The sequence below is a fragment of the Girardinichthys multiradiatus genome, chromosome 11, assembly GCF_021462225.1.
Source record: "Girardinichthys multiradiatus isolate DD_20200921_A chromosome 11, DD_fGirMul_XY1, whole genome shotgun sequence".
NCBI classification, from domain to species: domain Eukaryota; kingdom Metazoa; phylum Chordata; class Actinopteri; order Cyprinodontiformes; family Goodeidae; genus Girardinichthys; species Girardinichthys multiradiatus.
Genome location: NC_061804.1, coordinates 17,715,167 through 17,732,562, shown reverse-complemented (window position 1 = coordinate 17,732,562; position 17,396 = coordinate 17,715,167). Strand labels below are relative to the sequence as shown.

Below are 17,396 nucleotides of genomic sequence, written 5' to 3'. Positions count from 1 at the left end.
ATTTTTACTCGCATATACAGCCTGTCCAGCGAGCTAGCATCTGTGCTAACTGCCGTTAATAGCTAGCTTGCTAATGTTAGCAACGGATAAAAAAAAACTTCCCTGGCCAGCTTTATTAATTTTAACTGTATGTATGTCACTACGAAGACAGAAAAATGAAAAATACATATTGTCCGATTAAATGTGACACATTGTTCTCAAACTGAAACTTATCTCTGATTTATTTCGATCATAGTATCTCCTGCTGACAGCTGTCAAAGCAAGGTCGACTGTTTTATTCCGAAACGTTAAGTCGGTTAAGTTGTCGCATTTTAAACATTGCCCGATTTCTTACATTTGTGTATTCATGTCGTTGTCGTGCTGTTAATAGTTAAATGCCTGCCAGCTAATTTGCCTTTCTGAAAACCACCTCCTTCTGGAGGAAGGCTGTTTTCGACACAGCAGTGTTTCTGGTTTTACGGGAGGGCTGACTGGAGCTCAGCTGGTCTCTTACAAACTAGCAACGTCACGGGGTTAAATTAGCTAAAGCAAGAACGCTGCTTGTTTTTCGTCAGTTGTATTGCAGGTCAGCTCATTTATGATCATATTTTGTTATTATTGGTCTAGAATTTAATTTAAAAATCAACTGTTGATGAGTAATTTATACTTAATTTATTCTTAAAGAATGTATCTAATGAAATACATATGAAAACAGTGCCATTGGTTAATTTGACGGTAACCGCTACTTGGTTACTTTAAAGAACTGCACTGATCCTCATTTTCTAGCCGATCCCTAATTTTTGTGAACCTTGTTTGACCTGCTGATGCTAATTTCGATCAAAATACTAATTCAGGAACTCGCGCCTTGGAGCAGTATTGCTTTACAAAACAAATAAACAAAAAAATAATCATCCCAAAATATGCACCATGCAGACATCCGGTTGCTGCTTTCAAATGATACAGATGTAAATGTAGGACCGGTTAAAATATCTTTCATATGTTGAAATTCTACTTTTTGAATAAGCATGCTGCCCAATGAAGTTTTGAAAGTGGTTTTACCTGAGGAAAAAAATTGTCTTTATTATCATGTCCCTTCACTAAATTATGAATTTAACATGCCGTAGATTTGCACTACTTCACTATCCTTTGTAATCCATGTACCATTTATTTGAAACTTTAAAAAAAGTATAACTACTTTGTTTCAGATAAACACTGCTTTATTTGTGTAATTATTTGGTACTCTTGCAATAAATAAGAAGATATGAGAACAGCATTCAAATTTATTTCTTGCCTTCCTGGCATGCTTGGTATTTAATCATTTATGTTGGCAACTTAATTGACGTCACACTGTGTGCATGACAGGGCATTTGCAGTAAAACTTGTTTGTGGTCTTTTATTACAAAGACAAAATGAATGTGGAGTTGACAGTTGACTTTAGCAGATTTACAAATCCAGCATGTTCAATAACAGATGCAAAAACCTCAGATGGATTAAACAGAGCCTTCTTGTTATCTGCTGAAAGTTTTGCTCTCTCATTGCCTGTTTCAATGAAACATTCACAGTTCAACACCAGGTTTGATTTGTTATGAAATTGAAGCAGGGAATGACATCACACCCGAGTTGGGATTTTCTAATTGTTGTTACTATGGCTGCAAACTAACGATTATTTTGATATTCGAATAATCTGTCGACTATTTTTTTGATTAATCAATATAATAATTGCGTAGCAAAAGTTGTTTTTTTACACAATTTGAACCAGGTGAAGTTAAAGCCATGCCACTTGAAGAGTTTTGGATATAGCATATTTACAGACAAAGAAGGTTTTTCATTTTAAATACAAAATGTATATATTTTTTGGTACAATTTGGCCTAATAACTGCTCTGAGTGGGTTGTTCTTTCAGCAAATGGCATTTTTAGTCTATATACTCCAGTTAACGATATTCGATTACTAAATTAGTTGACGATTATTTCAATACTAAAACATTATTTCAATAATCGATTAATCAAGCAGTACAAACAGTATAACCTTTTTGCATTAGAATATACAGGTAACATATTCACATGCTACTTTCTTACCCAACTTTTTCTCAAAATAGCTAACTGACGTCTTCCGCACTGCAGGGTGCCGTTATCAGTTCGTCCTGGTAGTGCTTACCTCTGGTGTGTTCATGGGTCAGAAAAACATCAGATATTTGAGTTTCAGACCGATTGGTCACTGGTCAGGGCTCAGTCAAAATGAAAACTGGTTGATTTCAGTGAACATCTGATTTCTTTGTGCATCTTTGAATTGAAGTATGCAGTTTTTGGTAAAAAGCATATGTCTTTATGCAACTGAACACATATTGGTTCACAGCTGCAGGTGATTGGTTTCAAAGATGTGACATCTCTGCCTTCAGAATTTCTGTTTGAGTAGTCCCCCAGGAAGCCTGGTAGATGTATGATATAGAGCAGGATGTTTGATATGGAGACACGTTTTGATGGATAGTACAGAATTTTTGACGTGTGGTTTTTTAAAGAGGTTATGGGCCGTCAATATGTTACCTGCAGGAGATAACTCCCTTAAAGTCTCCCTCCAGATTAGTAAAAAGGTTAGTCCAGGAGGGTGCAAGACCAAGTCAGACTTCTACAGTCTTAGAGCAACTCCTATCTCAAAACCGTCACACTATTTTTGAACCCATAACCCATCGTCATGTTTGCACTGGGTGGTTATTTCCTGAGAAGCTGATGATTATTTAAGTAGGAAGCAGTAGAAAGCGCCAATGGTTTGCTTGTGTAAAACATGTATGGAGAACAGAATATGTAAAGTATAGATAAGTGGTATAAAAAGCTAAATATTTTGGGTAATAATGGGTAACATTTCATTTTAGTGGTTCTTCTAATAAGTGCTTCCAACAAAGTATATTCTGCCATAAGACTTTATTCACCGACATTAATTTACCAACTTAGAAAACATTAATGTGTTGTAGAGAACATTTATAGCTTGAACGTTTTACACATTTACTAGGAATGCAGTTTAAAAGTAAGCAATATCGGGTGTGACGCTGGTGGTGTAGGGGTTAGTGCGCGACCACATATGGAGGCTATAGTCCTCAAAGCGGCTGTCCCGGGTTTGAGTCCCGGACCCGGCGACCTTTGCCAAATGTCTCCCCCTCTCTTTGCCCCTCCTTCCTGTCTGCCTACCATCAAAAATAAAGGCCTCTAGTGCCAAAAAAATTCTTTAAAAAAAAAAGCAATATCTATTATTATACAGGTCCTTCTCAAAATATTAGCATATTGTGATAAAGTTCATTATTTTCCATAATGTCATGATGAAAATTTTACATTCATATATTTTAGATTCATTGCACACTAACTGAAATATTTCAGGTCTTTTATTGTCTTAATACGGATGATTTTGGCATACAGCTCATGAAAACCCAAAATTCCTATCTCACAAAATTAGCATATTTTATCCGACCAATAAAAGAAAAGTGTTTTTAATACAAAAAACGTCAACCTTCAAATAATCATGTACAGTTATGCACTCAATACTTGGTCGGGAATCCTTTTGCAGAAATGACTGCTTCAATGCGGCGTGGCATGGAGGCAATCAGCCTGTGGCACTGCTGAGGTCTTATGGAGGCCCAGGATGCTTCGATAGCGGCCTTTAGCTCATCCAGAGTGTTGGGTCTTGAGTCTCTCAACGTTCTCTTCACAATATCCCACAGATTCTCTATGGGGTTCAGGTCAGGAGAGTTGGCAGGCCAATTGAGCACAGTGATACCATGGTCAGTAAACCATTTACCAGTGGTTTTGGCACTGTGAGCAGGTGCCAGGTCGTGCTCAAAAATGAAATCTTCATCTCCATAAAGCTTTTCAGCAGATGGAAGCATGAAGTGCTCCAAAATCTCCTGATAGCTAGCTGCATTGACCCTGCCCTTGATAAAACACAGTGGACCAACACCAGCAGCTGACACGGCACCCCAGACCATCACTGACTGTGGGTACTTGACACTGGACTTCTGGCATTTTGGCATTTCCTTCTCCCCAGTCTTCCTCCAGACTCTGGCACCTTGATTTCCGAATGATATGCAGAATTTGCTTTCATCTGAAAAAAGTACTTTGGACCACTGAGCAAGTACTGAGCTGTTTCTGGTTCAAAAGTGGCTTGACCTGGGGAATGCGGCACCTGTAGCCCATTTCCTGCACACGCCTGTGCACGGTGGCTCTGGATGTTTCTACTCCAGACTCAGTCCACTGCTTCCGCAGGTCCCCCAAGGTCTGGAATCGGCCCTTCTCCACAATCTTCCTCAGGGTCCGGTCACCTCTTCTCGTTGTGCAGCGTTTTCTGCCACACTTTTTCCTTCCCACATACTTCCCACTGAGGTGCCTTGATACAGCACTCTGGGAACAGCCTATTTGTTCAGAAATTTCTTTCTGTGTCTTACCCTGTTGCTTGAGGGTGTCAATAGTGGCCTTCTGGACAGCAGTCAGGTCGGCAGTCTTACCCATGATTGGGGTTTTGAGTGATGAACCAGGCTGGGAGTTTTAAAGGCCTCAGGAATCTTTTGCAGGTGTTTAGAGTTAACTCGTTGATTCAGATGATTAGGTTCATAGCTCGTTTAGAGACCCTTTTAATGATATGCTAATTTTGTGAGATAGGAATTTTGGGTTTTCATGAGCTGTATGCCAAAATCATCCGTATTAAGACAATAAAAGACCTGAAATATTTCAGTTAGTGTGCAATGAATCTAAAATATATGAATGTTAAATTTTCATCAGGACATTATGGAAAATAATGAACTTTATCACAATATGCTAATATTTTGAGAAGGACTTGTATAACTTACATAAAGTTGCCAGCTCTGTAATTATGAACTCAACCGAAAACAAGGAAAATCTTTTATGTGACGATGTGGACCCACATGGTGGATCCTAAATCTCTTGATCTATTGGGAAATGAGAAGGACTGAGTGCTAACCTGCATGCCTTTTTTTGTGCTCATTTCACAGTCGGACCAAAGAGATCGCAGAATAGCATTTGTTCTGGGGGAGAGAACAAATGGGGGATTACGGGTTCGGAGTCCTAGTTCAAAACAACACTGGCAACAAGTCTGCTTTCCCGGTCCGAATTCACCCGCATTTGCAGCCCCAGCACCACCACCAGAATGTGTCTCAGAGCCCAGCTGCTTTCATAAACAGCACCACAGCCACGGGGAATGGCAGCACGGGGGGCTCTCCCTGGCTCTTCCCTGCCTCGGCCACCCACAACAGTGTGCAAGATGAAATCCTGGGGGGGGCGGAGAAGCCCAAAGCACAGCAGCAACAGGAAATGCAAGAAACTCAAGAAAAACAGCAGCAGTTGTCTCCTGGTAGTCACCAGGAGACTGGAAGCGGTGGTGGGATAATTTCAGAACTGGAAAAATCCCGATCAGAGGAAGCCAAGACGGAGAATGGCACGTCAGAGGGCAGCAATGGAAAGGAGAAGCAGCTTCGTCTTGAGTCACCTGTCCTGACTGGATTTGATTATCAGGAGACATCTGGTCTAGGTGGAACGGGCCCGGTACAGTCGAGCACAACCTCGTCATCACTTACTGGCTTCAACAACTGGTCGGCTGCCATCCCGCCTGCACCGTCAACAATCATCAATGAAGACGTCAGCTTTTTCAACCCGGCCTCCGCCAGCAACGGGCCTCTGCTGTTCCAGAACTTCTCACATCATGTCAGTCCGGGCTTCGGTGGGAATTTCTCTCCCCAGATTGGACCGGCTCCGGCCTTGTCCCAGCACCACCCGGCCCCTCCGCCTCACCCTCACTTCCAACACCCCCACAACCAACACCAGCAGCATCGACGCTCCCCAGCCTCCCCCCACCCGCCACCGCCCTTCCCGCACAGGAATCCAGCTTTCAGCCAGTTGCCGCATTTGTCCAACAGCTTGAACAAGCCCCCATCCCCCTGGGGTCCGGCCAGCTACCAAAGCCCCTCTCCTTCCCCCGGCTCGTCCACCTCCTGGAGTCCCGGAGGAGGCTACGGAAGTGGAGGCGGTGGCTGGGGAGGATCCCAGGGCAGAGATTATCGTCGGGGGCTTAATGGAGGGATGACTCCCATCAATTCCATCTCTCCACTGAAGAAGACCTTTCCCAACAACCACGTGGCGTCGCAGAAGTACCCCAGAAACAGTCCTGCTGGCTTCAACCCAAAGTCGTGGATGGATGATGGAGTAGGTCGAGATAACATTTTCCCTTTTCAGGTCAGTGTACTTGTGATAATTTCACCAAACAATGTTTCCTTAAGCTCATATAACACATGCATTTAAGTGAATCTATCACTTTAAGGGGCAGCTTGTGTTTTCTTGTTAATATGTTAACATTATGTGGAATTGCTGCTATTTTTAGAAATCGGGGAGAAGGAACAGATTTGCACAATTTGCTTGTTACTTTGTAAAAGCTGTCACTGGACTCTGCACTTACACAGTTGAATGTCCTTTGTGGTGACTCACACGGATATATCACTGCAGTGGTGTGTGGTGGAAGGAGGAAGAGGAGGAAACGAGGGAGGGTGTTCAAAAGATGGGAAGAGGAGAAGATGGAGAAGAGAATTAGGAGGAGAGCAGCCTCAGTAAAAAACGGTCGTAAATAACAAAGATAACCTGAATGTAATTGCGCCATCACCATGAGCGTGCCTGGTTAGTTGTTTCTTTGACACAAAGGGTTTCGGTCTGTTGTCGCTGTTAATATAATTCTTATCCTCAGACCGTAAGATGGCCCAAATATTTTTTTGGGGGAAAAACAGAATAGGGAAAAGGTAGGAGGAGACATGCAGATGTAAATTCATGAAGAATCATTTTTAGTAATCAGTACCATAATGAACATTAACTTGCTCATAAGTACCTGCTGGTCAAATGTTCCTATAGGGGCATCATCTGTAAAATACTGTGAAATTTTCGAAGCGACTGCTTTGCATCGTTGTATCTGCAATCTGTCAGTGAATGTCGCTTCCAGATTTTTCCATGTACAAGCAAGTCAGCTTAGTTGTTTATAGTTAAATTACTTGATGTGACATTTCTAAATATTGTTTTCCTTTTTTCAGGAGGCTCCACAGGTTAAAGAATTGTAGCAGCTGCAAATTTTTTGAAACTTTTTTTTTGTTATTAATATCAGCCTAAAACTGATATTTGCCTCCTTTAGGGAGGCCAATTGGATATGTTTGCATTGCCAAAATCGATTTTTCTTGCAGTTATTAAAAACATTTTAGACTGCTATTTAAAACATTTTTAGTAAAAAGAAAACACTGGGCCTTGTTTTGTTGCATGCAAGCAGAAGGAAGAGGTTGCTGTATTGCGTTACATAATGATGAATATGTTGGCACACTCTAAATTCGTGCAGTTGCAGTGGACATCACTGCAGTCTCTTCAGTAAGTGTTGCAGCTGACAAGGACGTAAATGTAAGAGATAAAGAAAACATCTCGGCTTTCTATTTTGAATTAACTGATACAAATGTAAATGTAGCAAAATTAATTTTGTAAAGCTGATACAAGTTCCTTTCAACTTTATTCACATGCCTGAGTGACTAATTCGATATCAACATACAGAATTAGCACCCCCTCTTACTGTTTTGATTCAGTCTCTTAACTCCTTTGCACACGTCCTATTCAAAGTACATACAGCACTTTGCAAAAGTATTCCTACTTCCTAAGTTTTTCACATTTTGTCTTGTTACATCCGCAAATGCCAATTCATTTTTGCGCAATTTTATGTGGTAGACACACACAAAGTAGCAAAGAATACATGACAACAGGGTGGTGTGCCTTAATATTCAGCCCCCTTTGCTGAGAGGCCTTAATAAAATGCAGTGTAACAATTTACCTTCAGAAGTAACCAGAGAAGTAAATACAGAGCATCTGTGTGTAACTTAAACTGAGTGTAAGTACATCTGTCCTGTGAAGGCCTCAGTTAGAGAACATTAGTGGAGAGTCTGCATCATAAAGACTAAGAAATGCCACCAGAAGGGTTAGATTGTAAAACAATATTCCTATGAAGCACTGTTTAATCCATCATCTCAAATCAGAAAGAGTATGGCACAACTGCAAAACAAGAAGACATGTCCATCAACCTAAACTGACAGAGGAAAGCATTATTCAGCGAAGCAGCCAAGAGGCCGATGCCAACTCTGGAGGAGTTGCAGAGACTATTTCTCTTTCACTCTGAGAATCAAGACTCCAAGAAGGGAGGGAAAGAAGAAAGCCATGTAGATGGCACAACAAACATCTGGAGAATGGGTGCTCTGGTCAGTTGAGACAAAGCCGAACTCCGTGGCCTGCGTGCAAAATACTTTGTGTGGCTCAAAACCAACACCACACATCCCCCTAAACACACTATCCCCACCATAAAAGATGGCGGTGGCAGCAGCCTAATGCTGCGGGTATGCTTTTTCTTCAGCAGGGACAGGGTAGCTGGTAAGACTTGATTGGAAGATGGGTGGAGCTAACTACAGGGCAATCTTGGAAGAAAACCTGTTGCAGAAGACCTGAGACTGTATAAAAGCTTTATCTTCCAGCGGGACAACAACTCTAAACATATAGCCATAACATCAATAGAAGGGTTTGCTTCACAGTGTATTCATGTGTTAAACTGGCCTAGTCAAAGTCCAGACCTAAATGTAATTGAGAATCTGTGACAAGACTTAAAGTTGATGTTATCCTTTAAATATGACTTGTCTTGACCAATTTTGTAAAAAAAAGAACAGGCAAAGGTTTGGTGGTTGATGCTTTTACAAAATGTTGACTCGGGGGTGCTGAAAACACAAGCATATTATCGCTTACCTCTAAATTAACAAATATGCATTGGTTTGCGTTGGTCCAACACATGACATCCCAATAAAGCACTGCGTTACTGTAGCTGCAGCTGGTTGTTCCTGGCTGAATCAGAGCAACTGAAGTAGCATTGTCCTCCTGGCCTCTTGCTTCTGTAAGGGCAGACCCAGCATGGGCTTTGAATGGCTTTTCTGTGTGAAGGGAATAATTATGTAAATACAACCCATTTGGCAATAACAATTGGATTGTCTTTTTACAAATTTAAACTAAAATCAACAAGAAGGATTTCTATTAGAGACTTAGTTTAATAGCTTAAATGAACAAGGTGTGTGGGGAGTGGCATGTTGCTGTCTGTTTTGGTCAGATGGTGCAGCAGGTGGTCTGTTCTCCATGTCTGCATTCAGGATTTGTTCGGTAATAGACTTGGAACAAAGTGTCCAACAGACTGCTGTTCTCCAATCCCTTGTGGTTCCATCCTCAGTTTCTGAATTTAGTTTTTTTCTTTTTTTCTTTAAACATGATATTTTCCAGTATGACCTGCAGCAGAGATCTAAGCAGTCTCTTTGAGGGGTAACTTCACTGAAGTTCATCTCGTCCATTTCCTACTTTCCTTCTTATCTGTGGTTTCACATGACGACCCAATCTCAGTTTTTATTCATGTGTTTTGTTGTATGCCCAAGCCTTTTCATTGTTTTTCCCAGGCATTGGCACGTTCACACTTAACTGACCTTCATCTGATAACTTGTACTTTAGGGAGGCAGAAATTAAAAAGGGAATCTGATGGCAGTGCCGCTCGGATAACTCCGGCAGTTTCCCAGGCAACGACACATAGGTCAGATTTTGCTCCTCAGAGGCTTTGAAACACAAATCATTATTGATTTCCAAAAATAAAATCATAATATTTTCTGTTATTCTTGCCATTAAAACTTTATTTTTTTGGCCTGCTGGGAGTTCCTCTTGGCTTATTTGTTTACCAGCTTTAAACAGATCTAAAGGAAATATGAAGATGGCTGCTGCTGCACTTGTTATAAATATTTCAAACTTAATTTGTCAGTGGAACTTACAAGGCATGGAGATTTTATTATTTATATTTGTAGTTTTTTTTTCTTCTGCAAAACAAAATCTCTGATCTTGTTTTCATGCAGATTGACAAGGTGTAGCTATGAATTCTTCCTTGGAAGTTTCCATTGTTTAGTCTTAAATTTAAAAACCTTTATTATAGGCCTTAAAAAGTCTTGAATATGACAAGATTTTTCCACAGTAAGTCTTGAAATAGATTTAGTTACATCTTAAATCGATTAAATGATTTTTCATTTATCGTCTCTTCCATTCTTTAATCGACTAGTTTTGTTATTATTTTTAAATGATTGATAAATAAGCATCCGACATTCGTTTACTCCATGATTTGTAGCTCTGGCTGAGGAATTCAGGTGTTATTATGCAGAACTACTAACTGTGTAGGAATATACGAGCACCAGTCAATCTGCCAGAGATCGGAAAAGGTCAGCTTCCCCTTGATCGGTTCTGATTGATGATCGGCAGAGTAAATACTGGAAAACAAAATGTTCTGTTTTCCTCTTCAATCAAGGCATCAAAATTAAGAGCACCTAATATTTTTGTTGTATAAACACATCAACCAACAGCATGTGGTCTAATGTACGTTTCTTTTTTTTAAAAGTTTGATAAGAAATCCAATTAGGATTAGCATCAATGGAAACAATATTGTCTTTAAAAAAACTTGCAGTATTCTTTTTCTTCTGTGTTATAGTCCATAGGTTGAAAAGCATCAGAATGGGACAAAACTGAAATCGGCAGTCAGACCACAAAGAAAACCAGAGAACAGTACTGGCTGAATGGTACGCCACTACCCATGATGCAGGAAGGCTCTGAGCCCATACCCCCAGACTTTCAGCCATTTCTAGAAACCTGAGAAACAGTCTTGCCTGTGAAATTCCCTTAAAGGCTTAAAGTTTAGTGTTTTTGTTGGATTAAGATCCAAACATTCTTGTGTTATCCACAGCCAGCTTGTTCATCATGGGTAAGTGTATATTTAAGGAAGTCTCCCTTAAAAACAGGCATTTTAATAGCTGGCTGAAACCCATCATCAGGAGGTGTTATGAATTGTACCACATACTGTTGAAAGATGTTGAAATTGGGTAACGTTTGTTTAAAAGCATATGAGCCACATGCCAGAGGTTAGAAACACCAATTTAGGTTGGCACCCTATATTTAACTTGCTTGAGTTAAGGTAAATAAAACTTATTAAGTAAGTTTTTAGGTTTTTTTTCATAATTCATCTAGGCCTTAAATTTGAATCAGAATACTCTTAAATAGCCCTTGGTTTAACTTGCTGAAACTCACATAAACCCTCTTATGGCTCGTTCTTAAAGACATGTCTGTAATATGAGGGTTATATCTCATTTTATGTACACCATAAGTCACATCAGAGTCCTCTATGGCCATTTCATGTCGTTCGCTTCAGTTTTGTTTAATTTTCCACAAAATCTGATGCGATGAATAGTTGTTTTGCTTTAAATACACCCTTTCGGTACATGTTTTTGGCCCAGATTACAAATGTTTCCTATGCACAACAAGCTCCCAGGTTTTAGTGAATTAAATAGAATAGCAGTTTGCGAACTGAACAGACTCGATGAGGAACCGATGTCACACTTTCCCACTGTAATCCGTCTCCAACTGTTTCACATACTTCCCATTTTAGCACAGACGCTGCAGATGAGGGATCAACAGCTTTTGCTTTACACTTGTCATTGTTGAGCCTCTCTGGGCTCGCTGAAATAACAGTCGGACTGTGTGGCTTGACTGAATGTTGTCTGAACTGATGCGTTTTAATGGAGGTCCCTTGGATTGTTCCTTTGGAATGTATTTTCCTTATAAAATGCGACTTTCTAGTGGGTGACTGCCAACGCAAGGATCAAACCTCTTCTTTGTTCGCCTCAGGCCTTGGAGTTTTGTATAGTAGTAAATGTGAAAACACCAGTTGTGCTCACCGCTGTGAAATGCAGAAAGACATTTCACTGCAACACTGAGGCTCACAAATATTAGCGCAGTGTAATGCTTAGAATGGGCCCTTGTCCAGCTGAGCTGCTGCTAATGTCCTGTTCAGCCAGTATGTGGCTTCTGATCAAAAGATTATACTTTCATATAGTTTGTTTTACTTTGGTTTAGCTTCTCTTTTATGTTGCGTCTCCCCTGATTCCTCTCCTGTTAGACCTGCTGTTGTATCAGGTGCACACACCGGGCTGATTTGGACTGAAATTTGGTTTGTGACCTGGTCTAGACCCGCAGGGCTTGAAGGAAAGTGAGCCAAGCCAGGATATTGTCTCAGTAAGCCACCTGGGTTACTGTTGGTTACGGTTGCCCTCTCACTGTTTGTGTAGCTCCTTAACCCTCCAGCTTCACACAGCTTATTTCAAGGTCATTATTAAACTGGCTTCTCAGTTCAGTTCATACGCTTTATGTGAGTAAAATATTTCTTTTTTAAAAGGGGCTTTGCTTGATGCTATGGTGTGTAAAACCTCCCCAGTAAACACAGCAATTTTTGCTTAATTATTTTTAACAGTGACTACCGAAGTGGGGAACTATAGTTGAGGTGAGTGGACAAAACAGTTGTTAGGCCAGATAGTCAGTTGTTGGGTCAAATGGAGAGCCAAAGAACGTCAGTGTTGTGTAAGGGTCTAAGGAAATGACGAGACATGTTTTATGCATCTGACCATCATCATCAGAACAGAAGTCACTCGTGGGCACAACCACTCAGATGGAAAATAAGTCGGTCAGGTCAATCACCACTAAGGACTGGACGCGCACATGTTTTTAAATTAAATTATTACATAAAGCACTCCATCCCAAAGAATGCAAGGATGGACGGTGATAATGGGAAACGGGAAACTGAAGACAGGGAGGCTTGTTTTAAAGGAGCTGCACACGTTTTAGGGACAGATGGCAAAGGTACTGTAAGCATAAAGGTTGTATAATGGCACATGTATGGCAAACTGATAGTGTATTTAATTTCATTTACTTTGTATCTGGTGTGGTTTTTTGCAAACTAGTTTGGAGCTGGCCTTAAGGGCTTTGCTGCACCTGATATTTCCGCATATGAGCCACATGCATGTGATGTTCTGAACAAGCGCCACTGTGTGTTAATATAGTGCCATGCCAACATTTTATAGCTTTTAGAGCTGTTTGCCTTTTATTTTGCAGGAACATGAGGAAAAACTAATTAAAACAGACACCCATTTTTAACTAATAAAAAAAAAAAAAGTTTTAAACTGCAGACATCAGGCAGGAAAATCTGTTGGCTGGACACCTGCTAGTCACGCACTCCATAAATCTGGCCTATATAGAACAGTGGAAAGAAGAAAGCAAATAATGTTGAAGAAAAGCATTTAGAAGTTCAATTTAAAGTTTTCCACAAGCCATGTAGGGCAACACAGCGTGATGAAGGAGGTGCTCTGGTTTTATGACATCAGAGTTGAACGTTTCAGCCTAACACCGTACACCATCCAGAACACGCCGTTCCCACTGTGAAGCATGGTGGTGACAGGATCATGCTGAGGGGATGCTTTTATTCAGCAGGGAAGCTGGTCAGAGTTTTTGGAAAGATGGATGGGGTTGCAAATCAATTTATTAATATATATATATATATATATTTTTTTTTTTACTTTTTTCTGTTTTAGACTTAAAAAAACAAACACTTTATCTGACATATGACATTAGGTTCTCTTTACCTGGATAGAAATTGACAGAAATTTGCTGAAATGTGTTTTCATATATTAAAGTAAATTGCACTTTTTAATAAAAAAGCCCAACCAGGGACCGGCTGCGTAAATTAGCCAGTGAAAAGAAGGCCTATATACATCAAATAAACCTTTTTTACAATTAGTCTTGCCTTGATGTACATAGTACATAACCTGCTGCCTTAAAGTCTCCTAACAAACCACTAACTGAGGTTAATTTATCTGTCGCTGTTTCTTCTAGAGTAATTTTCTGTTTAAAAGAATAAAAAGAAACCTTGTTTTTGGTTTCATGACATTGGTTTCTTTTTGCTGTTACACCGTCCCCAATTCTGACTCCAAATCCGATGTATGTAACAAACTATGATTTAAGTGTACAGTTACACCCCTGGTATTTTTTGCAAACTGTGCTTTCCATCTTTTAGGCATTTCACTTCTCTATGATTGTTTTCCAGAGGGAATTGATTCTTAACAAAAAGTTCAGAAACCACAGAAAGTCTGTCAGCACTCAAAACAGGTCCTTTGCAGTTTGCTTTTCATTTTCTTGCCGCATTTCGAGGTAATTTAGCTTTTCACATGCCAATGTTTTTATGCATTATGAGACAGTAACAGATTATCAGAGACTTATGAATGTTGTTTGTGAAGAACAAAGTAATTTTGTCGTAAGTGCATGCAAAACCAAAGATTCTCTGAGTCTTTTGAGCAGCACAAAAGCAACCTTGCCAACTCTACATCTGTACCTACTGTTTCCAACTAATGAGTGGTCTGAGCTGCACAACTCTGCTCTAAATGCAGCCTCATTGTATCCTCCTCACACCCCTGACAGATGCATGGAAACGGGAAGAAAGGGCGCTTGTCTCTGCACATGCGTGTCTGCGCTGGACTCCTAATTAGTCCCTAGCCTATGGTTTTCTGCACGTGTTTCAATAGAGGAAGAAGATAAAGCAGAGATAATGTGGATGTGCCGGTTTTAGGTTTAGCCTTTATCCTTCCAGGAGTCGGTTTTAGGTTGATCTAATCCTCAAGCTGAGCAAATACTGCTGTAACTTAGTCACTCCCGTTAAAACCGCACTAAATTCACTCATGTACACACTATTGAGCTGTTCAGCCAACACCGAGTAATTGGGTAGTTTTGACAGTTGGGGGTATTTTGTGTCATTATGGGTCTTTGAAATATCGGACAAGGAGAATGAGCATCAAAAGCCCAATCTGCTTCCCTTTCCTGCCCTCCTTTCTGTTCTTTTTACAATGCTTTGCTTCCCTTCCTTTTCCATGTTGCTGCCTTTTTAAGAGTGATCAGAAGCGGAGCTTTCCAACTTATGCCCTGAAGTGACTGAACCTACCTCTTGACCGTAAAATCCTGGAAGACATTACACTGCACCTATGTTTCTTTACCTCATTTAGATTCACAGCTCTTGCAGCCTTCAGTGGGTTTTATTCTTTATTACCAGGCAGGTAACAAGCATGAATAATGCTGGAGGTAACTCCTTGGTGCATTAAATCATTCTTTGCCACGCCACACAGTGTAAATCTGATGAATTATTTTGTCCTGAGTTCCAATGTTGCAGGCTTTCTCGTCAAGTTTTTAAATCCAACCCCTTGTTTTGTTTTTTAATTCAACAGAGGCAGCTTTAAATTGTTTTAATTTAGGGAACATTTTGATAGATTTTACAGGTGCCTGAGTTGACAGCTGCTGATGATGAATAACAATATGTCAAATTAGCAAGTCGGGATAAGCCTGAGGTTCACTCTGCTAAGGACATTTTGTGACCTAAATTCTGAAGTGCTTTGGTACAAAGTATGTTGGTCTCTTTGTCAGTGTGTCATTCTTTCAAGAGGGCGTTACACATGGGTGCCCAGCAAAAGTATTCATACCCTTTGAACTTTTATACTATTTCTGACATCATAGCCACAAATTTCAATGTATTTTATTGGGATTTGATGTGATAGAACAAAAAGGTACAAAGTATTGTATATGATGCAAGCATGGCACTAGCAATCAGTCTTCATATTTGTGATACCCCGAAATGAAATCCAGTGCAGCCAATGGTCTTTTAGGGCGCATTCACACTGCGGGTCCGGTCCAGGTGATCGGTAAAAGTGAGAAAATTCCTACCTTCAGTTGGCTCGGTTTGCTTTTATACAGAGACTTTTTAGACCAGACCAAACCAAGTCATGCAGTTGCAAGGTATTTTTTCGGGGGCAGTATTGCACTGATCTAGAAGAAAAAAAGCACAGAAAACAAAGTCCGCCTTGGGGTTTCTGTTGCTAGTTTGGTTTTCAAATGTAATTCACTCTTCACTTCTTCACGTAGTCACATTGGTGCTTTTACTTTTGTTTCCCTCTATTACTTCTACCCAAACGCGGTGCTCTTATGTTACATGCTTTTGGTACACTGGCCCGCCATGCGTTCACACCGCAAGCGAACAGCTCCAGGGTGCGGATGAACTGAGACCAGCAGCTGCCAGGGTACGGTCCTCTGGTCAGTTTCAGAGTCCGGGATGGCTTCACACTGTCGTGATCTACTCCAGAAACCGGACTCTGGCACGGCTCAAAGCGTTCCAAAGGTTTGGTGTGAAAGCGCTGTAAATTAGTAAATCCACCTGGGTGTACTTTATTCTTAATAATGCAGGTATAAAACTTTCATAGAAGGGCTGGGTAATAACAATATGTCAAATTAGCTGAGAGTGTGACATAACCGCTACCCTACCCAGACATGTTTGGAAGGCTTGCAGTTAAAAGGCCTGGCTTGAATAGCATTAAGCGATCAAGAGGTGTGTAATATTTCTACTGTGGCTTTGAAACGTCCGAGGTCACATGGTGGAATCTGGCGCCAGGACTAATATTACTCTTGAAATCAACAAATCTGGCCTTTATGGAAACGTGGACGGCCATAAGCAATGCTTAAAAACTGATGTTAAGAGACTTGATCGGAGTTTAAGAAATTTCGAATTTCTGGATTTTCATCTGTAAAAAAAAGAAAAACTGGGAACAGAGGGCCTTCACAATAATTCAGTTCACTTTACAATTATGAAGTGCTCTGTGTTGGTCTACCACAGAAAACAAAGTTTGGTTATTGTAACAATGTTAAATGATTTAAGATTTATGAAACTTTTAGAAGGAGCTGTAGGCGGGCTCTTCATAAAGGCAGCTATTTATTTATCATTGGCCTCCATCAGCTCAGGCTGCATGCTATAAAGTAACAAAATGCTCTGTTAATTATTAATTTCATAATCAGCTGTTGTGTTCTAAATTGATGAGTCTGATTATTTTCCAGTCCCATCACAAATCACGTGACATTTTTGTAAAAGCAATTTCCACACTTTCACAGTTGATGAGATTTAACTATTAAATACTATTAATATCTATTAATGAATCAAAACTAATACAATGTCATTCTACTTTCAGCAAAGCAGCAGATTAAAGTTTAGCCAAACAGCTTACAAATGAATAGACAGAACTGCAGTGCTGGCTGGTATTTTGTGGCAGCAATGGCCATGTATTTAAATTTGCAATCACTGCCTTTACATTTCGGATGAAGTAATGATCTAAACAAAAATACATTTTTTTTTGTTATGCAAACTCCATTTGTATAATTTTACAAGACTTTTATTTGTATAGGAGGGAGTAGCATTGTTCTTCGACCTAAAGAGAATGTTTTGACATCACCGTAATGATGATTGCAATTAATATTCATCACCGTGTTATAAACACCAGTATCTGCATCCGAAGGTCATTGTTATTGAGTCTGATGAGATGGCTCCCACCAGCCCAAGTATAAAATATAATCCCCAGTTACTCTCCACCATGTTTTTGGTAATGTTTTCAGATTTGATGATTCATTCACTACTTGCATGATCCAGGCACAGTTGGCT

The 17,396-nt window shown here is 40.2% G+C and overlaps 1 protein-coding gene across 2 annotated transcripts in view; it reads left to right on the top strand.

Annotated features, from left to right (window-relative positions):
• cpeb4b (cytoplasmic polyadenylation element binding protein 4b) overlaps window positions 1–17,396 on the top strand; it is a 42,003-nt gene that overhangs the window by 445 nt on the left and 24,162 nt on the right. For both annotated transcript variants that reach the window (XM_047379597.1, XM_047379598.1), the window contains exon 2: window positions 4,972–6,208. In XM_047379597.1, the coding sequence (XP_047235553.1) occupies window positions 5,021–6,208 (1,188 nt within the window). In that variant the 5' untranslated portion in view covers window positions 4,972–5,020. The remainder of the gene's footprint in view (window positions 1–4,971; window positions 6,209–17,396) is intronic.